The 27629-nt window shown below is 41.2% G+C and overlaps 1 protein-coding gene across 4 annotated transcripts; it reads right to left on the bottom strand.

Annotated features, from left to right (window-relative positions):
- Positions 1-1436: 1436 nt before the first annotated feature.
- OCIAD2 (OCIA domain containing 2) lies at positions 1437-24994 on the bottom strand. Of its 4 annotated transcripts, none has more exons than XM_043513872.1 (8): positions 24577-24982; positions 19302-19450; positions 12180-12276; positions 11270-11323; positions 8478-8525; positions 6889-6994; positions 5219-5306; positions 3235-3450 (listed from the first exon to the last, which is right to left on the bottom strand). In XM_043513872.1, the coding sequence occupies exons 2-7, from the start codon at positions 19359-19361 to the stop codon at positions 5225-5227; spliced, it is 447 nt and encodes a 148-aa protein (XP_043369807.1). In that variant the 5' UTR covers positions 19362-19450; positions 24577-24982; the 3' UTR covers positions 3235-3450; positions 5219-5224. The 4 variants fall into 4 exon arrangements, with proteins under 4 accessions (XP_043369806.1, XP_043369805.1, XP_043369807.1 ...); XM_038400835.2 differs by having other exon boundaries at positions 24692-24980; XM_043513871.1 differs by lacking the exon at positions 6889-6994 and having other exon boundaries at positions 1437-3450; positions 24577-24994.
- Positions 24995-27629: the final 2635 nt, after the last annotated feature.

Below are 27629 nucleotides of genomic sequence, written 5' to 3'. Positions count from 1 at the left end.
AGCTGATGCTCTCCCATCGACTCTGCTTGCACTCCTCGTTCTGGAGGACTAGAGTCAACAGGAGAGCACTGAGCGGTTTGATTTATTGCATCTATATTCTTTCCAATTTTTAAGCTGCAAGGCCAAATTATTAAAAAATAAAGTTAGTGGCCTGAAGCTGGGGGCTGTTCACATGCATTGTGAGCATTTGGCCCAGATCCTTCACATTTGTTTACAGCCTCGTTAAAAGTTACAATGTCAGTTGCTTCTGTATTGCAGATATGTGGAGAATTGAGTTTACAATGCTGTCTTCCAAAATCAACAGCAAGATTCATAATCCAAAGTAAGGAAACAGTCTAATTCTTCAGCAATTGCTTTCAGCAAATGTTCATTCATATTACATAGATCTGTTTTGGAACCCAGTTAAACAGATAATCCCAAAAGAAAATAATTCCTGGTGCTCATTCAAAGAAAACCCAGGCAGAGACTGAATTGTTGGAATAGTACCCACAACTCCATTCCCCAAGTTGCACCCATAAAATCACGCTGCCTACTTGAGATGCAAAAATAAGAAGTCACAGTATATTTGCAGTGTTCAAAGTATGATCCTGTGTGATCATTGTCTTAGCTTCCCCTCAGTGGGCTCAGATACCATTCTGGATGCTGGATTTCTCAGGGTTGGCGCACTCTCTTCATAGAGTTCATCTGCTTGCTGGGCTTTGCAAGCTTGGCTTACCCTCTGTGAGGCTCAGATAGCCCCATGGTTTGTTTGGCTCTAGGAATCCAATGTGGGGACTGCTGGTGTACTCAAGCTTTTCTTAATACCCAGGCTTCACCCACTTTTGGCACCAAGGTAAGATTTCATGCTCAACAGATTAGACAGATTTTCATATTATGAGTGTCCATTTCCTTTCTTGTGTGATTTGATCAGCCATGAATGAAATAGTTAATGTGGACATTTAAATTATTATTGGATATGAATACTCATAAATCAATTCTCAGTTTATCCATTACTTACAAATATCTATCTTGTTTTTGATGCCCACTACTTGCTTTTCCTATTTCTATAAACTTGTTCAAAGACGTTTACAAAATGGGAACAAAATTTCTAAATTTGTGTTTTTAAATTTGCACCATTTTTATATGCACCATACCCTGGAAAGTATGTTAAAATCCACAAACAAATCGTTACCTCCTGTTGAATGACAGTTTTCTAAAACATAAAAACAACAAAGCCCTTGCTTGGATGATTTCTCTAATCCTGCACTGCAGTAAATGAAAGATATTTTTAAATATATTCCCTGCATTGTACAGTATACGTATCCTCCTCACTCATGCTTTTTTCAATGGATCAGTGCAGTGCATTTAAAAAAAAAAAAAAAAACCAAAACCTGTAGATGGAGCTAAAAAATCAGCTCTGCAAAAATTAATGCAATAATGACCCAAACTTGGAAATATAGTGCGTAGTATTGTTTAATTATTTTCTGCGTTTGAAATAGAATGCACACACTAATTTCAATCTCATTGGATTACAGGTCTTATTTTAAAAAAATGTAATTCACACAAACTCACACCAGTGGTGAACTTGGTGTCCCTGCTGTTCATATTAGATTGACATCAATGCACTCCAGGTATTAATACTTCACTGACAGCAAGAGACATTCCTTTATGCATGTTCAAACTAGGCTAGGAGAAGTACAAGACAATCCTTTTTGGTACAACACAGTTTGTTTTTTGCTTCCGTTTATATAGCAATGGTTCTGCTCTTGTGTACCACAGATGGTATTTAGGCCTTGCCCTATACTTTATGGAGCTTTCCTTAGATTCATTCCTCTTCATAGGTCCCTTGGACCTCTGCATACCAGACATTCCACTGGCTGCCAACTGAGTTTGGAGACTGTTGTATAGACAAAGCCGTTGCCATGCCAGGAGTGCAGCAAGTGAAGCAGAAGGAACTCCTCAATGGATGCCTGAGGCAGCAATCACGCTAAGCAAGCCCAGGCTACAGATAGGGAAGCAACAGATGCTAAGCAAGAAAAAAATAGACTGCTGAGAGAGCAAGCTGTCAATTGACAGGTGTCTTTCTAGACCTGGCAACTGTTTAGCAGGGGTTGTGTGAAGCCTCTTGCTGGACAGGGCCATGTGCAGCTTTGTGCATAGTATAGGCATAAGGCAGTTACAGAAGATATTACAATTGACTTGATTTTAGAGAGTTAATAAATGACATGGGAGTGGTTAAGCCACAAGCATTTGCCTCAGGATAAGGTTTATGATGTACATGCATGTATGATGATCCAGCATTTAACATTAGACAAGTTAGGGATTGTATCAGTTTAGTCATAGCAGCCTAACACCCAGCTGTATTAAATGAAGTAGTATTACTGAAATTTGCATATAGAAAAAACGCTTGTTACTTACTAGGAGATAAGTGAAGTTGCCCATGTACTAACCTGCATAGCTGCCTACTGATACTTCAGTGGCCACATCTCATGAATAGTAATATCAAACACTCTACAGGCCTGGATTGTCCTGTGGGATCTGTACATAGACGGCCCTCTGAGTGAGAGTGCTCATGGAGGAGGGGATATCAGGCAGAAGCACAACACTTTTGAACTTAAATTCTAAAAGAACAAAGTATTAAAGCATTTGTATTAATATGCAAACAGTAATTGGCTTTTCTGTAATTCATTATTTTTTATCTTTTCTAATGTCACAGTCAGATTAGAGCAAACCTAAACAATATAGGTTTCTGAGCTCACTGTCGGTTCTCTCCCCAGTGTTCATATTTTGAGAGAACTTTTTTATTAAGTTGTCTATTTAGGAATAATGTTCAGAACTCCTTCCAAAAAGATTTGAATAGACAGGAATAAATAAAATGTCACTCCTCTCAAGTCCAGATTCAAAGCCCACTGAAGTCAATGGGATTCTTTCTAATAGTACCCAGAGGATACCTATTGTCAAGAACGGTGATACAGGGAGTCCTTGCCCAGTACAAGGAGTTATGCAAAACTGATCACCGTATTGGTAGGTTGCTTAGCAGGGCAACATCATTTAAATACTCCTGAATTCTTTTTCTTTCATGCAGGAGACAAATACTTCCAATTATGGCCTTTTGCAGGTTGCACTGAGATCAGGTCATTGCCACTTACAAGAGTTGTAATATCTAAGTTTTCAGTGCCAAGAGCTAAAATGCATTTAAGGAAAAAACAAACATACTGGGGTGTGATATCGACAGAAAAAAACAAACTGCAGTTCTAGAAATTAGCATTTATTATAGAGGCAAACTTTTTTTTAAAAATCAACCCAATCCTCACAATGTACTGATTTACACCTGACTGTAGGCTTAATTTCTTCTGTCCAGAATAAGCTATTGAAGGAAGAGACTTTTTCTGCAGGATTTTGTCATCTTTGTCAGTTCTACAATTCAGATACCAAGATATAAAGTAACTTCTTGAAAAGAAGAGGCATGATCTGAAAAACAAAAAAAAAAATCACATTTTATAAATACTGAGCTCTGAGAGCCAAGTTCTCCTCAGATGTACATGTGCATCCTGTGACTTCAGAGGAAGTTCTGCACAAATCTCTGAGGTAAGAATTTGGTCCTGAATGTGTGTGCAGGACAATAATTTTAATTAGATGTAATCTGAGAAGAAAGTTTGAGCATGATGCACATTTTTAGCATGAGAAATGATGGAAAAGCAATATCCACCATCTGTCACACTTTTAGCTCATTGATTGTACATATTTTAAAAAGGAAAAGTGATCAAACACTATTTTGTGCATTCTAATTGAAATGTTCAGTCAGTCTCTAATCTCAATTTTTTTATGTTGAATTGTATTTTAAAAAAAAACCTGCTTAACATTTTTCCTAAATTTCAAAATTCTTCCAACAGAACTGACTCTGGGTACATGTAAAATATAGTTTTCAAACCTAGCCAGTACTTGTATATTAAATAACACTGCTCACAATAATCCCTTCGTCAAAAGCTTGAAAAGGAGGTGGTCTTTGCATTTGGATCCAGGGGTTAACATACTCAGTCTTTGTCAGACCAGTAGAGTAAGCAAACTAAAATATGCACCAGCTCCTGCTCTCAACTTGACTCAAACAACTTGTCAGTGAACAAATGGCAATCTTTAAACAAACATACTATGGCATCTTTATTTTAAGTCAATGGAAATAATCATATGTGAGTGAGGCAAGCAAGATTTGGGGCAAAATTCTCAAACACTTAATGACTTAGGCACCCAAGTCCCATTAGTTTTTAAGTTGGTTTGGTGCTTTTGAGAATCTTACCGTGTCCCTATATTACTGCAGAATTGGAGTGCAATAATCATGTAGGCTAGGTTCACATGAGGCCTCACGGTTTACTTACTCCATTGGCTAACTCCTGTAGCCACTAAAAAAAGACACAGGTGTAACAAAATTCCTCCAGACTATTAAAGACCCAATGGGACACTCTAATCTAATGATGCCACACTTCAGCCTATGGTTTCTTCAATGATAATACAACGTTACATCAACATGTTTTATTGTGAATACCATGCACTGACAAAATCCATCAAAATCACACAGTTTTGGGTCAATGAACAGGATCTGCTAAAATATCCCTCTCCTTGTCATTCTCAGAGATTTTAAAGTGAGAGGGAACCCTTTATGATCATCGAGCCTGACTTCCTGTATAACACAGGCCGAAGAGCCTCACCCATTAATTTCTGCATCAAACCCATATTTTGTTTGAGCTAGCGTGTAGTATTACATGCAGATAATAAGGACATTATTTAGTGTTCACGTTCTTAAAACATCAATATTTCAGCTGTATTTTTGATATACCAAAAATGATCAGTCCATAAATGTTCAAGTTTAAAAAAAAAATATTGGGAACAGCAAACGGCACTCAAACTAGGAGAGAAATATTTATTTCTTTTCTTCTAACTTACAACTAGCCAGAGAATCCCGCTGGATTAAAAAAAAAAATAGTGCTGTTTATATGAGAATTTTGGAGCTAAATTAGGAGTTCCTCGGAAATGGGAATTTAAAATTGTGAAATGTATGTAAAGAGAAAATGAAGACTCAAGGTTAACTTCAGAATCATAAATTCATAAAAAAAGAATTCCTGATTCTCAGGCTTTCATCTCATGAAGTTTGTTTATATTGTATTGGGGCAAGTGTTTTAAACTAGAATACTGTTCAAAATAAAGAATAAAATCAAAAGCTTCCTTAAGCTTCAAATGCGTGTACCTGGGATTATGAAGCTGAAGGCTCTGAGTTTTCCTTTCCATTAGATCCAAAATTTGCTTCGCATTCCTTGCAGGTATGATGACAGTGCCTAAAATCAGGAGGAAAATAGAGCATTCAAAATTTTTGCTCCTATTTCTCTAACACAGCTGTCATCTTTGTGTCGCATATTTATATGTGTTCTTTTAAAAGGAATGTGTTGAACAGGCTTTATAGAAGGAATCTCTTATTCTTCATTCATCCAGTTTATGTTCTTATCATAGAATATCGGGGTTGGAAGGGACCTTATGAGGTCACCTAGTCCAGCACCCTGCTCAAAGCAGGACCAATCCCCAATTTTTGCCTAAATGGTCCCCTCAAGGATTGAGCTCACAACCCTGGGTTTAGCAGACCAACGCTCAAACCACTGAGCTATCCCTCCCCACAGTTCTTCAGTCCTTCCAGATGTCTTATGGTATGGGATGATGTCTGAATGCCCCAGCAAAATAACCTTATTATTCTTATGTATTATTTATTTTCAGTAGTGCCCAAAATATAGTAGAGCTTTCCAAGCAGGAAAAGGAAGCATGATCCCTGACAAAAGGAACTCACAATCTAGACAAGACCACTGCATAAAGGCAAGGGTTACCAAGATATAGATGGCCAATTGGCCACATCTTTGTAATACAGTGTTGTATTAACACAACGGGGTTTGGGAGGGTAGGAGTGGGGGGGTTAAGTAAGGGAGGGAAGATTTTATTTAAAAAAATTTGGTTTAGGATATTTAAATTATTTCAAAATACCCTTCCAACTTCCCATTATCAGTCAGCTAATTTACATAGGCATAACCGCACAAGTGGGCCTTCAGAAGGGATTTTAAAATAGAGAGGTGGCCTTGTGGATGAGCTTTTGGAAATGCATTTCCTATGTGGGGAGCAGTGTAGTAGACATGGACAAACTGAGGGAGATATCATTGGCTCAGGGAAGGAGGTGGGAGTTAACGCAAAATGGGATGTGGGTGGGAGCAGCATTTGTGTAGGGCTTTGAAGGCAGTGACAAAAAACTTGAACTTGATGTGTTGGACAGGGAGCAAGTAGAGAGATTCAAAAGGGGATGACATGGTCCGAGGTAAGGAAAATGATCTTGGCAGTTGCATTTTGTATGGACTTGAGACAGGATTGGCCAGAGAAAAGGAGGCTGCATTAATTATGGCAGAGAATGATGAACTGAGGGATATGAAGATGTGGTCGAGGAAAAAGATGCAGGATTTGGATACATATATCTTGGACATATGGAGCAAAGGAGAATTCAAAGGTGAACCTCAAGTTACAGGCCAAATGGATGGGATAGACGATGTGATATTTAATGGCACCAGACAGAAGGTAAATTGCTAACTGTTGATCTTTTATAATTAGTATATGGAGAGGCTGGGGATTTAATCCTTTAAATTATAGGATTATTTATGTCTTCCAAACAATGCATATTACATTGTATTTAATTTGTATCTTTCTAATAATTACCACATAATCTGGAACTGCATAACTGCAATATATATCCTTAGGTATAGCATTCAAGAGTGCCCTGTGAGCTGAAACAAAAGGTTTAAATGTACTCTGTAGTTGCCTCTCTCCTTCATTCTATTGTCAATAACTATGTTTTGATCTAAGACTGAGCGATCTATATTCAAGACAAACCTTTTATGTTCTGGACCAAATGGCTGAACTCCTATACTTTGGAACTTTCTTTGGCATGCTCGTATGTATGACATTGTCCCGATGGAAAGACCAAAGGCACCAGCAACTGTACAAACAGATCACAAAATATTGTTAGTATCTTGAGTTAGACTCTTGAACTATCATTTGTCCTTTTTACAGTAAATTGCACTTATGTGGGACTTTTTAATCAGAGTGCTTTATAAACACTTACACTATTACAGTATAATCTTTAAGTTCTCTTGTCACTGAAATGCAATTATCTGTGGAGTGAAATAGTGCAGCTGGTTAAGAATACACAGCAACACTGCACAACAGTTTAGATGTGAAAAGGAATACTGTGTACACTTGGAATTTCGGGGGTAATTTAGATGAGTAACAGTAGCGCATGGTGAAATTTGACAAAGACATAAGAGTTGACTCCCCCTGCCTTTGCAAAATGGCCCATAGTATTTTTGATGACTCCCAATAGCTAGGACCTCAGATTAAGTCTTGTCTTCCCACGTCACAGCCTTCCTTAATACCACTGGGCTCTGGTTCAGTACTCAGTCAAAAAGAAAAGCTACTTCTGGTAACACGCTGAATTTTCTGTGGAGGTCTCAAATCCAAGTATACACCAAATGAAACCTGCTTGGCTTTTGAAAACAGACTAGATTACGTCATTTAAATGGCATGGTTGCATTACGTAAATGCAATACGAAACAATTTCTGTGCAAACAATTTTTTTAACAAAATATTCCAAAGTTAGACACGTAGGATAAACTGAATTTGTATTATATTTCTTTATTTGAGCAGTTATTTTCCTGTAATACTTAGAGAACTTAACCATGTTGAGAACTCGTTATGGTAGTCGTATGGTGTTGCCAGGGTCTTACTGTTATACGTTATGTAATAAACGATAGTACCTGCCCCACAAAAGCTTATACTCTAAAAGACTAGACATAACAGGCAGATAAAATAAACAAGGTTGTAAGAGCAAGGAGAGAACATGAGAACAAAACTGTAGGATAGTGTATCATAGATTAGCTATGTGCACAATCAGCAGCCCAAATTCATCATTGGCCTACCTATGATCAGATGGCAGAATTCTGTGTGCATTATGTCAAGGTGAGAGTTAATGAGGCTAAGGGGGGAGGTACAGATTTTGATTGGAAGTTTTCCCCACAAGAAAGAGATTGTATGGGAGAGGTGCTTGTGGAAGAAGCAGACCATTCAGAATGGTGTTATTGACAGAACCATGGTGAGGGCTGACCTTGCAATAATATAATAGTGCAGATAGGGCAATTAAAAATTGAATCTACACTCTTACTGAAAGTCTTCATTAAACAAGCTTTACTTAATAAATTAGTTTGTAAAACTTAGTAGAATCCTATTTACCTAAACTGCTATGCTGCCACCTTATGGATTCAGATAAACAGAAGTTTGGATAATTGACATTCAGTAGAACAGGGAGACACAGAGTTAGCACACAAAGGAAGTCTGGATAGTGGAGGTTTGGAAAATTCAGATTCTACCATTAATAAAGATCCCCCAAGCTTTTCTTTCCTTTTAAAATAAAAGTACTGACTTACATGCAATTTTAGGTAATGATCCAAATCTTGGGTTTGATGAGAGAAAGCCTAAAATAAAACACAATAGTTAAGAATGCCTATCCGCTTGAGAAACTCATCACCATCTAACACCAAAAGGGGTCTTTCTCATTTCTCAGAGCAAGGGCTATACTTGAAAGTATGGTAGCTTTGATTTAGGAAAATACACAATTTCCAAAGCATTCTGGTAATTCCCAATGCAGTTATTTGTGTGGTGGCACACAAGTGTCAGGGGAAAATACTTTGTGCTGTCATGTGGGGGATTGGAGTCCAGGTATCTCATTCAACTTCTTGCTTTTTGGGTCAGCACAAACTGGGAGATAGCTCCTAGTACCTTTTTTTTTTTTTTTTTGCAAATAATCAGCCCGGTGTTAACTGTCACAGATAGAGACATGTTTATCCTCTTTAATAGGAATGGAGGAGTCACTCTGACATTTGGGCTTTTGAGGAGAGAAGATGTAGTTCATGAACAGAGGAGAAAATAGAAAGATTCTCATCCTTCCCCACCAAAATTCCCCCTCCCCTCAAATTGACTAATATGACAATAGTGGCTTGTTGCTAATCTCAATTTTGTAGCATCATGTAGTGGTATCAGTGGATGCTCAGCTGATGCCATGAGACAGCAAATCAAAATGCAGCATAAGGATTTTTCCAAATAATCCTCCAAATGCCTGTGGATCCCTCCAATTTTCCTGTTTATATCCCCTTCACCTATGAGCTCACAAGTTGCAACCACCATTCTGGACATTGTATAGAACCTGTTCAAAATACCCAGGAAGGATGACTGATCACAACTGTGTGATGTGACTGCCATATCTAATCTCAGCCAATCAAAGGAGCAGGAGTCAGAATGAGCCAGTCTGTTGTATTTTGTACCAGCACTTGTCTGGTGACCCTTCCATTTCTGCAGAATTTAAAGAGAGTGTGACAGTAGCTCTGAGAGCTACATGATGACCCATTCAATGAGACGGAAGACCCTAAACAGTGGAACCACTGTGTTTCTGGGGTGGGATGTCAGTGGGAGGCAGGATATGGAAGGGAAGTAGGGGTGACAGTGCTAGGCTATGAAGGCGAATTCCACACAGAAGAGTTTGGTGGCAGAGGGAGCATAGAGTGGCGGCCAGTAGATCCACCACTGTAGAGTCACATAATGTAGGAGATGCGCAGAAGTCCCAGCTTCTTCTAAAGCCAATGAGCTGTAGTATACACAGTGGAGTGGTTATGCAACCACTCTATTCCCAGTGTTAGGGGAAAAGAAATCCTCCTCCCCACAATCTAACTCCTATTAGGTCTTCCCGGAAAAGCCCGTTTATTTTCATTTTGGCCAGGTGTTCAGCAGTTGTTTCAAAAGAGGTACAAGATGCCCCATTCATCTCAAATAAGTCAAGGCACAATAATGGCCATTTAAAATTGGCATTCTTAATTACTTTACTGCTGATCATTTTGGCATAAATATCCAGCTACTGCAGAAATGTGGGGAGAGTTATCTGCCAAGGGGTGAGAAACCCAGAAAGTAGTCTGCATCTCCTCCATAGGCATGCAGAGTGCAACCAGGCTGATTCACTACAGAAATGTAATGTGATACTCCTATGTGCAAATTACACAGGAGCTGTATAAGATCTCCCTGTCCTCCCATTTAGCCAGTACCTCTTTGCATTGAGCCACTATATATGTATGTTGGCATAAGTCATAAAAACGCTGCCAATGCTTTCTAGAAGCCAGAATTTAGAGCTACAGTGCCAGATTCTGATACCCTGACTTACATTGTATCCTATTCCACAAGTAGTCCCAATGAAATGATGCTTCTTGATTACAGAATGTAATCGTGACATATTCAGGCCCCTAGTATTTGCAAGGGTCTGAATTCAAAAGGAAATACAGTAAAAGCTTTGTTATCCAGCATGTTGGGGGAATGGTGGGTGCCAGTTAATCAAATATTCCAGTTAACTGAGAGTTATACTTTACCAATGGAATATCAATTTTCAAAGAATTAGAATACAATAAAATGAATAAAATATAAAGTACAGTATACAAGTATTCACCAATGCAGTAGTAGTACTGCACTGCAGAGTGGCTGGTTTCTTGAAGCACTTAAGTGTATACAGGTAACCTACTGTAGAGAAAACTTTACCTTTTAACATTACATGTCATGGGCAGCACATGGCGTACACCCAGATCACTGAAAATACGTTTACCACTAAAACTATACTGAACATAAGTTAATCTTTCTTTGATGATTCAGAAGACACTTCAGGCTCTTGCAGTGCCTCACGGTCATCATTATCAACATCAATTATCATTGTAGATGTAGAAGGTGTAGTAGATTGGGCTGAAACTGTAATGACCCTATGACACACCCTGGAAGCTGCTTTTTTGAATAAATTCATATCATCAGCTTCCTTACTTGTCTTCTGCCTCTTTTGCATAAAAGTAGAGTGCAGAATGTGCAATTGCATAACCTCCTAGGCAGTATACTAGTCCTGGTTACTAGACTGAAGAGTTGTATTGGGAGATATCAGAAATGCTGGATAATAAAGCTTTTTGGTTGATAAAGTGCCAGATAACACAGCTTTTACTGTATTCAGAGTGAGTTGTAGCAATGCATAGTTAATTATCAAATCATTATAACAGTGATGGCACTGAGTGGGAAGAACATTCAAATATGAAAAGCAGCAAGCTCTGGGGGAATTCTCATTTAGTGCTGATTCCAGATCAGCATGACTTAGGTTCATTTCTAATATAAATAAAATGATACATGTATATCTTCCATTTACCATTGTAAATTAGTCCCTGAGTGATGAGCATGCTTCCTAGAGACAAGGGAAGACCTGAAAAAAACAAACAAACAAACAAACAAATTCAGCACTTTGCTCACTACTGCTGACCGGCTGAGAATTATGTGCATCTTTTTTGTATTTGTTATCCTGTCTCCTCCATCCCAGCTTGCTTGTCTCATTCACCTATTATGCCTGCTCTTAGACTGTAAGCTCTTTGGGGCAATGACTGTCATTCATTATATTTGTACAGCACCAACCACAGTGGAGCCCAACCTGGTTGTGACCTTTTTGTGCTACTGCAGTATAACAACAAAAACTTTCATGACCATAGTAGTATATCCCCTCAAGACAACAAAACTAAAATGTATCTGACCTTGATAGCAGTTTGATTAAATGATGAAACCCTTAGACGCTTTTCAAATCTTTTCCTTTCAGAACGTCCACATTTAGAGTTACCATCTGCCCAGCTTTACACTCACTCTGCAATGACTTTTGTTTTTGTTGTTGAAACTAAATAGAAATTTTGTTATTTCTTGAAAAAATTCAAAATCAAGATCACGTGAAAGAAAATGAAAAGCGTCTCTTGGGTGAGAGTAATAATAGATTTAAAAAATAGTGAATCGGCTAATAATAATAGTTAACTATTAACAATTAAGGGAACAATTCTGCCACTTTTACTTATATTAAGTGTACCTTATTAGGTAAGTAGTCCCATTGATTTCATAGTAAGTACTACTCAACATAAGTAAGGATGACAGGATTAGACCCTAATAACAATCCTCTCTCAAATAAATTTAAATGTTAAAGTAACTGGCAAGTCATGCAGTAGAATTTAAAGCAGTAGTTCAGCTAAAAATACATCAGGTGCTGATTCTCACTGGGATAAGAATTAACATGAGTTACCTACCTCTGTACCAGAAACTTTCATTTCTACATTCTCGACTGATCCTTTCTACTTCTTTTCTATTGATGTGAGCATCTGAGATAGGACAGTGGAGACCAGACTGAAAAGAGCAATCTTCTGTTAGCTTACTGATTTTTATCTTACAAGATCATTTTTAGATCATTTAAGATTAATTAAAAATAGTTACTAATACATGTAAAGTGAGGAGAAAGGTATTTTCCTTTCATAAGTAATGCAACCCCCCCCAAGACTCAAAACAAACACACACGCACACAACCCATCTCTTGTTAGTAAAACAATCAAATATTTGATAATTCAAGAGCAGAAATGTGAAGCACTGTTCAGGTTTTAAAGTGAAAAAATGTCATGCTATTTGGAACATCTTGCCTGCAATAGTTTAGGTATTAATTTTAGACAGGCACTAAATTGGTGTTTTTTCTCTTAATTCTTTTTTTCTGATCAGCCACATTCCTTTAGCTGATGTTCAGGGATTGAACTAGGAGGAAAAAAAGGCAATGCTACTTGGCAATGCAAAAAGGCAATGCTAAACCCCAACCACTTGAGATGCCAAATGAGAAATTACTCATGGTAGATTGTGCAGATATTCAATTATGATCTCTCATGCCCTCCCAGGCACTGCAGTCTTAACTCCCACTCCGTGCAATTCAAATACACCTATGGGCTCTGTTGGCTCCTCTGGCTGGGTTTCTCATAAGAAGGATTCAGTTGTCCTACTGGATTCTGTTGACGCCCACCCAGTAATGGCAGTAAAATGTCACTCACAATAGATTGTGTATGTCCCTCTCTCTTCTTTGTTGAGCAGTGAAATATTTAATAATATTGATATTTTAGTACCATCTCTGGGCATCTGAGTTAACATCTCTCCAAGACTGGCTCTAGCTGAGGTCCATGGTTGAACTGCACCCACAGAAATCAGGTCTGGATGTGCATAGCTGGGAGTGCAGCTGGCACTCAGGTCTGCCTGCCAAAAACCACAACAACTTCTCTTGGCAATGGGGACCAGCGGGAAGCCTCAAGCCAGCATGGAGGGGAAAGGATTTAGGTAGGGTGGAGGGGCAAGCTAGTCTGTTCTCCTTGTCCAGCCAGGTAGGGAGCAGCAGCGCAGAGGATGGGGTAGGGCAGCAAGAGAGGGGCCTATGGTGTTGCTGGGACAGGGGTGGCGCTCCAGGTTATGATGCAATTCCCTTTTGGGGATCCCGGGGGGAGGGAGAAGGGCTGGATATGGGGCACGGAGGGGAAGACCCTAAAATTCCTTCCCCCAAGGAAGCCTTGAGCCAGCCAAGAGGGGTAAGGAAAAGGGTGGGGGCAGGCAAGGCTCCTCGAAGGGACAGTAGGGGGTTTCCTTTGAGGACAGAGGCTACTGGGAGTGGGTGGGTATAAGAGTCATGTAGAGAGGGAAGGTAGGGGTTTCCTGGTTTCTAACCATTGTAATAATCATCATTAAGGCTACGAGTCTTTCACAGAGGTCATGGAAGTCATGACTCTGGAACCTCTTTGACTTCCGCAGCTGCCCGGCTGACCCCAGGGCTGCCCGAGCAGCTGGGGCAGCCCCAGGGCTAGCCACACTGGCCACTCCCTGGGTGCCCCCAGGCAGATGGTCCTGGGCGCTGCACCAAAGCAGTAGTCCAGGAGCAGCAAGGGTGCCCCAGACTGCTTCCCGTCCAGAGGAGCAGCGGCAATGGCAAGCCATTGGCCGCTCCCTGGCCAGAGCAGCAGTGGTGGCAGGGCCCCAGGCCACCCCTTTTCGCCCCCTGGAATAGCAGCATCTGCTGGAACGCCCCCTCATCCCCAGCACCTAACATTTAGTTAGGGGTATTTTTAGTACAAATCATGGACAGGGTCACGGTCCATGACTTTTACTAAAAATATCCACGACTAAATCGTAACCTTACTCATCAATAAGTTTTCTTACACTGAACTAACTCACCACTGTGCTGCTACAGCTGTATACGTGCGATGTACAAGAGTTTGGCATAATCAGTCTCTTGTACAGTGCGTGCATACAGTTGTAGCAACATGGCAGAGATTTAGTTCTGTGTAAGAAGACAATTATAAATTGTTATTTTATTATGTTTCTATTTGGCTGCACAGGAAAGGTTTCATAGCTGCTTTAAGTGTCTAATAATAATGTGAAATACCTGGTGTAAATATCCTGGGAATACTATCAAGGGCCCTCTCTGACCCCCCAACTCCTCCCTCTTTATTCCTCATTACAAAAACAGACTTAAAATATGGTATCTAGATGTCATTATAAATATGTGATCTGTAAAAAGTTCCTGGAGTTACTGTGAAGTGATGTATACTAAGTAACAGGAAATGGAAAAACTCTTTGCTTATGAAAGCGAATCCTCTTCATTACTAAATAAAATTGATACATATACTGGGGAGGGTACTCTTCAATTTACCAGGACTGTAACTCTAAGATTTAACCTACCAAGATAGGTTGTGGCCTACCCTGTACTCCAGATATGATTTTATTACATTTATCTTTGCTTTTATTCCATTTACCAATAAATTGAACACTTCCAAACCTGAATGGTGCTGTGACTCCATGTGCCAGGTCGCAACGCATGGAGCAGGGAGTCGGAGCCAGCCCCAGCCCCAGCCCCAACCCCAGTCCTGGGAGACAGGAGCTGCCGCTGTGGGATGAATCAAAACTGGGCTCAGTCTCCAGTCCAACCCCTCTTCCCCCAGGCCTTCCCGCCACACCGAGCTGGGATTAGGATTGTGGTGCTGGGGAGGAGTGTACTGCTGCAAGTGGTCGGTGCCCCCTCAGTGGGGCGAGGAGAAAGCTGAGTGCACCTACTGACTTAGGAGGCTACTTCTGCCACTGCATCTCACTGAGACGAATGGGGCAGTTTAGACTTCATAGTTATTGTTGAAAGCTCTGTGCAGACTCAGGCAGAAGTCATTGTTTCAGTTACACACAGTTCACATTTCCAAGGCTTTATTTACAATCACAAAAGCTGAAAATGTACTTTTAAAAAAAATGAAAGCTCAGATTTTGTAGCACAAGTGCCACCTCAGTAGAGATGTTGGTATGCCATAGGGTATGTCTGCACTTGGAGCTGGAGATGTGATTTCTAGGTCAAGGACACATACCCATGCTAGCTCTGCGCTAAAAATAGTGTTGCCATGGCAGCATGAGGAGTGGGTGGGCTAGCCGCCCTGAGTATGTGCCTACAATATCTTGGGAGGGTAAATAATTGGAGTGGCTAGCCAATCCTGCCAGCCCTGTTGCCATGGCTATGCTCTACTTTTAATATGCTAACTCAATCGCCGTTGACGTGGGTATATTTCCTCAGTGGAAAATTGCACCCCCAGCTCCAGCCGGAGATATACCTATGCAGACATGTACCACCTCAATGTGAGCCCTGTTAGTTTTGTAATCCTGGTGATGAAATAGGTTTATTGGCTGCAGTCATCATTACATTTTCAGGTAGTGAATGCCCCACTCCTCATTCAAACACAACTACTACTAAAGTTAGTGGGAGTGTTGCTTGAGGAAGGCCTTCAAATTGATCGCAAACCAAGTTTCATAGCACTATGTGATGGGGTGTGCTCCCCACACTGGCCCTGCAAGAGCTGGGTTGGGCCAGGTGAGCCCAATCATCTAATTAGGCTCCAAACAGGGGAGAGCTTTAGGCAACTAATTAGAGAAGCTCCTGTGTGAAGGACAGGTGGGGCTTCTACAAAAGATAGGAAATTGGAAGCAGAAGGGGCTGCAGGAAGGTAGTCTATTATCACTCCCTGGGAGAAGGGAGGTGTGTTTGGCAGTGATAGTGGGAAGTAGCCCCCGGTTGTTCCTGAGAGGAGGGAGTAGAGTGGCTGGCAAACCCCAAAGAGTGGGGGAGTGCTGTGGTAAGAAGAAGCCCAGGGAATAAGCAGCAAGGTTAGGGACTGAGCAGACCTTGGCTGCATGTTGTAGGGTCGTGGGCTGGAAACTGGAATAGAGGATGGGGCTGGGTTCCCCTACCCACCAGTGGGGCAGTGACACTGGTGGAGGAGTGAACTGGAAGACTGTTGGGGTCACTGTGGGAGTGACAGAGAATTTGAAGGACTGCACGCAGGAAGAGGGGAATGCTGAGTGACCTGGCCAGAGGGCTGCTGTGGCTCCTGAGAGCAAGAGAGGCTGCAGAGGAGAAACTAATGGAGTATACCTGCTGGAAGGGGTGTTAACCAGAATAAGCTAATCCCCAGAACCACCAGCAGGTAGTGCCATCCAGCAGTGAGTAGAGCAAACCTGTCATATAAGGTCACAGTATAGTATATGAAACTTGTACTGCTCCATAAACTGTCAAATATAATAAAACCTCTACAACAGTACAGATAAGAAGTAAATGATTATGAACAGGGTTATTTCATAACAAAATTATTCTTGGTTAAATGTTCACCTATGGCACAAAAGTGGTGGAACATGGCCTTAACAGGCCTGTTGAGATTTCTTCAGCATAGGGGAGCTTGCAGCTGGTGTAAAGCAGTGTAACCAAATCCTATGCAAACTGCCTCGCCCCCATTCCACCTTTGTTGGATGTTGAGGATGAGCCAGAGAGCACCTGTGCTCTATTGGTTCTTAAAAGAGGTATGGTCCTTTGGAAGCCATAGTCAGCTGGCATAAACTAGAGCAGTTTAGCTGGGACTGGGACCAGGACCAAGATAGCTTGACTAAAATTAGCAGATGGTGGTTACCGGCTTTCTGACTGCCCTCTGCTTTCTGTCTTCTCTATACTGAGCAGAATTTGGCACAGAGTCTGGGTCATAACACAAAGAAGGCTGGATTTTCCAGAAATTGTGAACATGACCATACTGAAACCTTGTATAGAGCTCAGAGAAGTACAATACTGTAACTCCTCACTTAACATCATCCTGATTAATGTTGTTCCATTGTTACATCACTGATCTATTAGAGAACATGCTAGTTTAAAGTTACACAATGCTCCCTTATCACGTTGTTTGGCAGCTGCCTGCTTTGTCCACTGCTTGCAGGAAGAGTAGCCTGTTGGAGCTAGGGATAGGGGCCTGGAACCAGGGTGGGCTGGCAGTCCCGCTATCAGCTCCCTGAAGTTCCCTGTGTTGCGGTTGTCGGGCAGTTCAGGTGTCCCTTCCCCCACTGCTGTGTGCTGCTCCTGCCCTCTGCCTTGGAACTGCTCCCAGGAGCCTCCTGCTTGCTGTGCAGGGGGTGGGGGGAAGAGTGGTGCTGATGTCAGGTGTCCCCCTGCTCCTGTACCCTCATCTCCACATAGCATGGTGGGGGGGACATGACAGGGTGCAGGGGTTAAGGAGCTTGCTGGCAGCAGCAGCTGCGGTCTCAATTTGCTGATCTACTTAAAAAGGCAGTCTACTTAGAGTGCAGTCAGCGTACTTAAAGGAGCAATGTGCGTATCTCTCTCACACACGCGCACACACACACACTTTGGGAAGTGGGATAGCGTGGGTTCATCATCACAGTCAGTTTCCGCAGGGAATGTCTGCAACCACTGTCATGCTAAAAGAAAAGGAGTACTTGTGGCACCTTAGAGACTAACAAATTTATTTGAGCATAAGCTTTCGTGAGCTACAGCTCACTTCATCGGATGCACCAAATGCATCCGATGAAGTGAGCTGTAGCTCACGAAAGCTTATGCTCAAATAAATTTGTTAGTCTCTAAGGTGCCACAAGTTCTCCTTTTCTTTTTGCGAATACAGACTAACACGGCTGCTACAGCATGACAGTGTTCAGAGTATCTCCTCCCTCCATTCGTGCTGCCTTGGAGAGTTTGAGGCTACGTTAACACCAATGTGTTAACCCTTGAGGGCTCAGCTGAGTGCTAGTTCATCATGTACCAGCAAGGCATTCCCTGGGAAATATCCCGCCCTCTGATTCCACCACGACTTATAAGGGGTGGGTGTGTGTGTGTGTGTGAGAGAAGGGAAAAAAAAATTTCCCTGGAACCTAACCCCCCATTACATTAATTCTTATGGGGAAATTGGATTTGCTTAACACCATTTTGCTTAAAGTAGCATTTTTCAGGAACATAACTACAATGTTAAGCAAGGAGTTACTGTGTATATATAGAAAATTGTGCAAGAACTTATGATTCTAAAACCAAATGTGCTCTATTTTTAATATTGTATGGGATACTATAAACTATATTTAATCTACCTACAGTTATATAGCATCAATACATTTTATTATAAACCTAGTTTTTTTAGAAATTTCTAACTCGGGTGTAAAAATTTACTTTGGATTGAAATATGAAAAGCAAAATCTCAGCATAGCAGAAGGGGTAGAAGTCCTGAAACGTACTTAATGACACGGACTAGATCTGTTATTAACATTTTAACAGAATGCAGGCTTTATTTTTTTCAAATTTTATATATTTAATTCTGTAGACAAATATCATGCTAAATATTAAGAGCTATTCAAGGAAGTACGAAGTGAAAGCTGCAATGCTGTAATTAACCTATCTGTAGTCTATAGGACTGGACATTGTCATTTAATATTTTACACCATAAATGCTGCATATTCCAGGTGTACAAGAGAAGCACAGGCCAACCTGTAGCTATTTTAGGGTGGAGTTTAAGCCATAAGATTTATTGTTTTTGTCAGTTTGTATTAAACTAAACTTAAACGTAAGACCAAAGGCTGCCCTCAATTACACCTGTGCAACCCCACTGACTTCATAAAATACTGTATTACTGGCTTTTGCATTTTCATTTGGTTGTGAAAAAATGCCTCCCAGAATCTTGCTTATATCATGAAAAAAATATCTCAAATGAGGCCATCTGTCTTGGGAAAATGTAAAAGCTTTATATATGACAAGTAACTGCTGAAGAGCTGAAACCTTTCCCCAAACAGCCAGATACCTCTGAGAAAGCTGCCATGAGTATAGTGGATACAGACACCTGACCTGGAGACCAGCAATCTATTAATAATTTGCAAATGGATCAGCAGGAACTCCACAGAGGAATACTGGCAAGCCGCCCCTCCTCCTCATTTATATGTATAAGTCCCTGTATTCAGACAGCTGTTCACCTGGATTCCATTTGATAGTAAGAATACAAAAATGCCAGTCATTGGCTAAAGACAGCATTCAACAGAAAGGGGAAGCAACTCCAATTTACCTGTTTGTTTTGTTGCTGTGAAGGTGCCTGAACTTTACTTTGGGCTGTTTCTGAAGACATGTCTGTCTGTCCTTCTCCCTCTCCTCCTAATAATCTTGGTAAGCAGCAAAGTCAGCAATGCCGTCTTTTACAGCTGGCTCCTCCTCTCACTGTCTGGTACAAAGGTAAAAAGAGTAAAAGTATTACATTGTTATAGTCAACTGTTTACCCAGAGAAAACACCTATTTTGAAAGAAGCATTGTTTTTATTGCAGATACTATTTGAATAACCTGATATTAAGTGTAACTAAAAAAGATACAATAGCTGAACTCTAAGTGAATTATATTAGGCCACACAATGCATTATCCTGTTTCAGTTATCAGAAATATTGGGTTTGTACTGAGTCAAGCAGGCACATGTACAGGGAAGGATTATGTGCTGGGGCTTGTAGAGTGCAGCACAAAACTCTCAGTGCTGGAGAGGAGTGAGGACAAATGTGGTTTCAAGCCACCTTGCACCTTCCTGATTCCTGACTGCACTGGAAGCCAAAATGGCCCCTGGCATGAATGAGATGGCTCAGAGAGTTGGTCTAATTTATAGCAACCTGTTCTGAGTGGTGGCCAGAATTCCCACAGTCAGGGGGCTACCCCCTCCTAGCCATGCCCTGCCTTTAACCCCTGACACACATTTCTTATTTTTCCACCGCAGGACCTAATCATCAAGCCTAACATGAACTAAGTCTGTATTTCAGACCAAGATCCATCATGATCTAGTTATTTTTCTATTTTTTTTTTTTAAATCATATTTAAAAGGTACCCACAAAGGGATTTAGTTACTTAAGCCCCAAATTTAGGTGCCACTGCAATCCACAAAACCCCGACTGGGCTGCTGCATAAACCTGTAGGCTTGTAAACTCTCTGCACCTAATTTTTTTTGTTATAAAGCATCCTGAGTTTCTGCCTTTGGTCATGCACACAACACCTCACTCTAGGCCTCGGGATACCTCTTTCATGCCTAAGCCTCAGTGGGATCTCAGATGTTCCCCCGCCCCTTTTACCTGCAGGGCCTGGCTCAGTGTTGGGGTCCATTCAAAAGTGATGATGGGGTGGTGATGCTTCCCTTATAACTTTTAGCCCACTGGTTAGAGCATCACCCGGGATGTGGGAGACCCAGGTTCAATTTCCTCCTCTGCCTGATGGGGAGAGAGGATTTGAACAGGTGTTTCCCACTTCTCAGGAGACTGCCATAACAAATGGTCTTTGGGATATTCCTGTATGGGTGCCCCTCAGTCTCTCCTGTTGAAGCTGTTCCACTTTTTGAATAAATAATTAGTAATTGGAGCAGGGAGACTGGACCTTGGGTCTGCCACCTCTCAGATTAGTGCTCTAACCCCCAGGCTCCAGAGCCATTCCCTCTAGCCCAATTTCTATTTATGTATTTATACAAACAGAACAGCTTCAAAAGTCTGTTCTCCTAAGTGGTTGCTGGTACTCAAAGTGTGAACTGTTCCAACTCTTCTCTGTGCTGTGCTTTAGTTCTGAGACCGTTACAAAGTTATAACACTCACGAGAAGCCCTGTATTTTTATTTAACATTGGGAATTCCAATAACCTTTTTGTGTTCGTTTTTTAATGGCAGGGCTGAAGAACTGACCTTTCTCCTTGCTAAAAAGACTCAGGTAAAGCACTGTGTTGATATAAATCTGTAGTAAGGTAAGTCTTTTCCTGTACCCAGTTTTACCACATTCAAACTGTATATTGATATTGCTCTTTTTTTGCTCTGAAAAATGTAATTTTGAAGCTCTGTGGAAGGTGGGGCAAACTGTAAACTCTTCACTGTTTGTCTCATTCTATCAGTCTCTTGTCAGTTAGAAAAGATCTAGGGAAAGGGGAGGGAACTTTAGAGCAGTTTGCCAATCACAGGCACTAAATCTTGGAATTCATATTCTGTTCAATAAACCTAGCTGTGTAGGAACTTGTATTTAAAAAAAGATCATCACAGGAGATTGCAGTAGAATCTTACCTGGCTCCTTTACCACTGCAGCAGAATTTAAGCTCTGCATCACTTTTTCATCATTGTTTTCCAGATTCAGAAAAGTAAATAAGAAGAGAGGTAGGCTTTTTTAGGACTCTATAATATGTTCTAGTAACGTGTAGCTTGTAATTAATCTTTTATTACACCCATACAATCTTGGAAGTATTTCCTATGTTACTAAGCTAAACTTCAGTTTCAACATAATGAAGAATCCCAGAAATGGGTGAAGATGACTGGGTTAGCTGCAGAAGCCAATATTTTAAGTTTCTCATGTTGACCTGGCTGACAGTCTATTTAATTTTTGTTTTTTTAAAAATTTCATTTAACTATTTTTTACTTTAACAAAAACAAACTTGATTTTTAAAACCTTGAATGTTTGTTTAATTCAAAAATGTATATGTTTGTTTTGTTAAATATTGTATGGTTTGCCGTTGAAGGAAAAAAAATGCAGAATACATAATGTTGTTTTAGTTAAATAAAACAATTTAAATGTCTGTCTGGTGGTGGTCTCCTCTTAATACAGCATGGCAAGAAAATCCTCCAAATATTAATGATTAACCTGTTGAATTGGGGATAGATATTTATGAAGTTATTGGGAGGTGAACTACTTCAATTACCTTTGGTAAATGAAATAACTAACCAACCAACCATTCATTTTCTGATATAGCTGAAAAACTAATCTGAAAAGTTTTCAAAATCACTTAAAAAAAATGTGTATAGTGTGTACCTTCTAAAAATGAAACCTACATCTATCTCTGAGTTGTGAAGAATATGTATTAAGGTTATAACAACCAACAAGAATGCACTTGTAGAAATCCATGATTAAACTGAAAAAGAAAAGGAGTACTTGTGGCACCTTAGAGACTAACAAATTTATTAGAGCATAAGCTTTCGTGAGCTACAGCTCACTTCATCGGATGCATTTGGTGGAAAAAACAGAGGAGAGATTTATATACACACACACAGAGAACATGAAACAATGGGTTTATCATACACACTGTAAGGAGAGTGATCACTTAAGATAAGCCATCACCAGCAGCGGGGGGGGGGAAGGAGGAAAACCAAGTCTTCCTGACTAGTGATTTAAATCAAAATCAACCCTGAGAAGGCTTGATTCAGTTGTTGATAGTGACCACACCATTCTGTGAGATTACTGTGAGAAATAGATGAGAAAAAACAGATTTTTGAGAGTGGGGAAAAATTTAATTGCCAGAGACTTTGTCTTATTGTGTGGGTGCTTCTGGAATAAAGTACGAATTAATCATAGTGACATTGAGCCCAGCACTTATAGTAACACTTCAGATGTTTGACATCCAGTGGGGATGTAAGGGGAAATACTTGCCAGGAGATATTATAAGAGCCTTCTAAATTGGATTTTTTATTTTAATTATGGGACTCTTATTTTGGTGCAGAGTACATAGTTTAGTTTCAGGCAATGTCACTAGAAGCTTAACGGGATTAAAATGAAGCAGTGACTGGACACTATTGTTAAAGGTGTGGGCTCAGATGTTTGACATCCATTTCCAAAGTTTACAGAGGAATAATCTGGGAGGCACTGTTACTTTATTTTCTTGGTTGTTTTTGAAGAGATTATGAGAATATTTGGGAAAAAAATTAGATTGCTCTCTTTGTCTTAGGAGGGATGGCATGGGGTTTAGGTACAGGCAATCTGGATTCTGTTCCTGGCCTTGCAGCGGACTTCCTGTGTGAGGTTGGGTGAGTCACCCAATCTTGTTAAATCTCAATTTCCTCCTAAGTAATGACAGGTTTCAGAGTAGCAGCCGTGTTAGTCTGTATTCACAAAAAGGAGTACTTGTGGCACCTTAGAGACTAACACATTTATTTGAGCATAAGCTTTCATGAGCTACAGCTCACTTCATCAAATGCATCCGATGAAGTGAGCTGTAGTTCACGAAAGCTTATGCTCAAATAAATGTGTTAGTCTCTAAGGTGCCACAAGTAGTCCTTTTCTTTCTCCTAAGTAAAATACCCTCCTTGCAGCTGGGTTGTGAGGCTTAATTAATGCATAGGTAGTCACATACTTTGAGATTGTTAGGAAGAAGAATCTATACAGAGCAAGACCTAAAACTTATTGTTATTTTCACTATACACTAGCATGACTGAAGGCAAAATTTGGCTCATGGGGGGCAGGATTTTCTATTTTTCCCAACAAACTACATTTTGCCCTCCACCAGGAAAAGCCCTAGATCTTTTCCTGGTCATGTGGAAGATTTTTAGCACCTCCCAGGAACAGTGAAGCGGGGTGGGGAATGCTAGCCCATCAGCAGAGCAAAAAAGAGACCAACCTCATGAGCAATGCACTGCCCCCTACAAATTGGCCCTGATTGCCTACCCCTAAAGCTGACCCTGCGCTCAGTCCTAGCGTAACCTCATTAAGACATTTGTGTATTTTTGATTGCAGAACTTTGGCCCAGTGTCTTGTTACTTTCTGGTATGTAATTATCCCTCCATGTTTAGTTCTATTTATTTTATGTGCATTTTATAGTATTTTTCTCACTATAAAACTTGTGGGTTTTTAAACATGCTTTCCACAAAGGATATATTTCAGAGTAGCAGCCGTCTTAGTCTGTATTCGCAAAAAGAAAAGGAGTACTTGTGGCACCTTAAAAAGAAAAGGAGTGCCCGTGGCACCTTAGAGACTAACAAATTTATTAGAGCATAAGCTTTCGTGAGCTACAGCTCACTTCATCGGATGCATTACGCTGTAGCTCACGAAAGCTTATGCTCTAATAAATTTGTTAGTCTCTAAGGTGCCACGGGCACTCCTTTTCTTTTTAAGGTGCCACAAGTACTCCTTTTCTTTTTGCGAATACAGACTAACACGGCTGCTACTCTGAAACTTGTGGCACCTTAGAGACTAACAAATTTATTAGAGCATAAGCTTTCGTGCAAATGCATCCGATGAAGTGAGCGGTAGCTCACGAAAGCTTATGCTCTAATAAATTTGTTAGTCTCTAAGGTGCCACAAGTACTCCTTTTCTTTTTACAAAGGATATACAATCTCTCATTAAAACCAGCTGCTACGAAATCTGCAATTTGTGATATACGTGCAAGAACGTGGTCACTAGCAAACAGATCTTGGGGAAAAAATGCTCTCACATTTGGACCTTACAGGGGGTAGTAGAACCAAAAAAAAAAAAAAAAAAATCCTTTTGTGTTTGCAATGACGAGGAAATTCCCTCAAGCACAGCATGTACTGCCCGTCCTCTAGCGCCCAAACGCGGCTCAGTGCGGAGGCTTACCGGAGCATTCTTTGTGCAGCTCTTGCGTTTGAACACCCAGGAGATCACACTAAAGAAAATCAGCAGAGCGAAGAGCAACTTTGCAGAGACAAAGAGGAGAAGAAAAACAACTTACGATCTTTCCGGACTCGAGTTGGGAAGTTGCGGATTTCGTGTTAGTTCTAAAACTGGGCCTAGTTCGTGCTTCCACCGCGCAACCCCCTGGTGGCTGGACCTGGCTCTCTGGAGCGGAAACGCGGCACCCGCGGGCTGCGTTCAATGCCTGTTTCACTGAGGGGGCTCGCCCAGCCCGGAAGAGGCAGAGATCAGCTGCAAGAAGCACCGATTCAGCCTCCCTCCCGGAAGCTGCCTGTGTCTGTGGGGCCCTTAGCGAGCTCCGGGCGGCCAGTGCCTTCTCCCCAGTGTAAGGTAACGCCCTGGAAAGGGCAAGGGGCTTGTACTGCTGCTGCCCTTTCCTGGGCTGAAACCTCTGGACACGTCACATACCAGAATTTACAGGTTTCAGAGTAGCAGCCGTGTTAGTCTGTATTCGCAAAAAGAAAAGGAGTACTTGTGGCACCTTAGAGACTATTTGTTAGTCTCTAAGGTGCCACAAGTACTCCTTTTCTTTATACCAGAATTTAGTTTTTGTCCACTGCGGGATATTGTTTCTTCTCCCTCAGACAGTTTACACAGCTATAATTTAGGTGAAAAGAAAAGGAGGACTTGTGGCACTTTAGAGACTAACAAATTTATTAGAGCATGAGCTTTCGTGAGCTACAGCTCATTTCATCGGATGCATATGATGAAGTGAGCTGTAGCATCCGATGAAGTGAGCTGTAGCTCACGAAAGCTTATGCTCTAATAAATTTGTTAGTCTCTAAGGTGCCACAAGTCCTCCTTTTCTTTTTGCGAATACAGACTAACACGGCTGCTACTCTGAAACCTATAATTTAGGTGAGTAACTCACACCAAGGCAGGTGCTAAATGCCCATCCCCATGTGCAAAGGAACGTGATTCTTTGGGGGCGGTCGTGTGCCTAAAACGGTGTTTACCCTTTGTATTTGTTTTGTAATAAACCCCACCCTTCCTAGGTGCTGGAGCTGGGGGTGTAGCCGCGGCCCCTGGCTTGGAGTTGTTTCCATCATATACAGGGGTTTACAGTTTGGTTCAGTGGCTCTCAGCACTCCCACTACACAAATTGTTCCAGCGCCCCTGCCATCCTTGTTTTAGGGTTGCCTATTATAGGCTGCTAAAATCTATCTGTCTGCTATGGCAAATCTAGAGTTGGATTGCAACTTCCCCAAAGGTTGGGGTGGGAGAAGAATGAGTGGGTATTTGGATTTTTATTTACACTACAGCACCCCCCACTCAAAGCACCAAGGCACTGTATAATAATTTTCTAATAAATTATAGACAGTTAAAAAAACCACGCTGCCTTGTCTACAGACAAACAAAAAGCAGACTAGAAGAGAGCTCTGCATAGGGAATAGAGAAGGTTCTAAATATGGCAGTCAAAATAGTTATAATAAATAAATTTATGCCATTGACAGAGGATTTTAGCTTCTTAAAAGTGGAGCTAGTGGTACTGTGATGGGTATCGAGGCAAAGGGGGAGAAAATGGGTGAGATTCTTGTAAGAATCCCCTCTAGCTTTCATAAAATGAATTTATTTGAAATTAGGTAAAACGTTGCACCATGGCAATACAACAAGAGCCTGATCCTGTGTCCACTGAACTCAATGCCAAAGCTCCCATAGACTTCAGTGGTGCAAGATCAGGCCCCATCATAGGCAAATTCCAACTATTTCATTTAGAATCTACCTTGAACAGAAGCTAAATGTAGTGTCAAATAGCTCTTGCAATGTGTGCAATGACTAAGAAATGATTAACAGCTATGTCTGTGGGGCAATTAAACTGAGCACCTGGCTTCTGTCAATATTGAGATAACTCTCACTGTAACTTATATAAAATATATACTTTACAAGTATAAGTTTGTAGCCAGAATTGCAACTTTGGACAAAATTAACTGAGATTTCTTTTTCTTCTGAGACAAGGTTCAGGTCTGTCACTTCAGAAAAATGGGAGTGGGCAGGCAAAGTTGTCAGCATAAAGAACCTTGCATATGATTGATATCCTGCAAAGTCAGGGGGTGGGACAAAAAGTGGAAGACCTAATGGAGCATATAGACCTATGAAAAGGGGGCACAAACTAAGGTCGGGAGGGAGGGTTGTAACTGCCTCCTTTTCCCTGTAGCAAATGATACCTCTGATAAGATGTGGGCAGACTATCCAGGGCCTGTACATTTTTGCTCCTTAAATGCACTGAGTCATGGCAACACTGTGACAGGCTCCCGTTTCAAAGTGGTCAGAGCCATAGTCAAGAATAGGTACAAGGGTTGAAGCTAGCCGTAGAGTCACATTGAGGGCCTGAGGGCCACATTGAAACCAAGGTAGGGGACCAGCTATGCATCAGAACCAAGGTCAGGGTCCACAGACAAGCCAAATCAGGATCGTAGTTAGAGTCCAGAGTGGGCCAAAGGTCAATGCCAGGTGGGAATCAGTTCAGGGGTCTGGAGGCAGATGCAAGGCTGGAGTGGTTCAGTAACAGGGCTGGAGTATGGTCTGAGTGGGGCCTGGGCAAGATTGAAGCTAGCTGCAACAAGCCTGGGGCTGGGCAGGACCAGGAACTGGATCAAGGGCAGGCTGAAAGCCTAGGGAGTCTGTAACACTGTGAAGCAGCAGGAGGGTTCCTAGCCAAGTAGTGCTGTTGTACAGAGTAAGGACTTGTCTTAAAACACTGCAGTGACAAAAATGAAGTGCTTCAGCGAAGATGCTGCCTACACCAACGGGAGGGGTTCTCCCATCGACATGGGTATTCACCTCCCCAAGAAGTGGTAGAGAATTCTCCATCGACCTAGCTGTGTCTACACAGGGTGACCAGATGTCCCGATTTTATAGGGACAGTCCTGATACTTGGGGCTTTTTCTTACATAGGCTCCTATTACCACCCCCACCATCCCAATTTTTCACACTTGCTATCTGGTCAGCCTATATCTACACCGGGGTTAGATCAA

This window comes from Dermochelys coriacea, chromosome 4, assembly GCF_009764565.3.
Source record: "Dermochelys coriacea isolate rDerCor1 chromosome 4, rDerCor1.pri.v4, whole genome shotgun sequence".
Lineage (NCBI taxonomy): Eukaryota > Metazoa > Chordata > Testudines > Dermochelyidae > Dermochelys > Dermochelys coriacea.
This window is presented reverse-complemented; position numbering and strand designations above follow the sequence as displayed.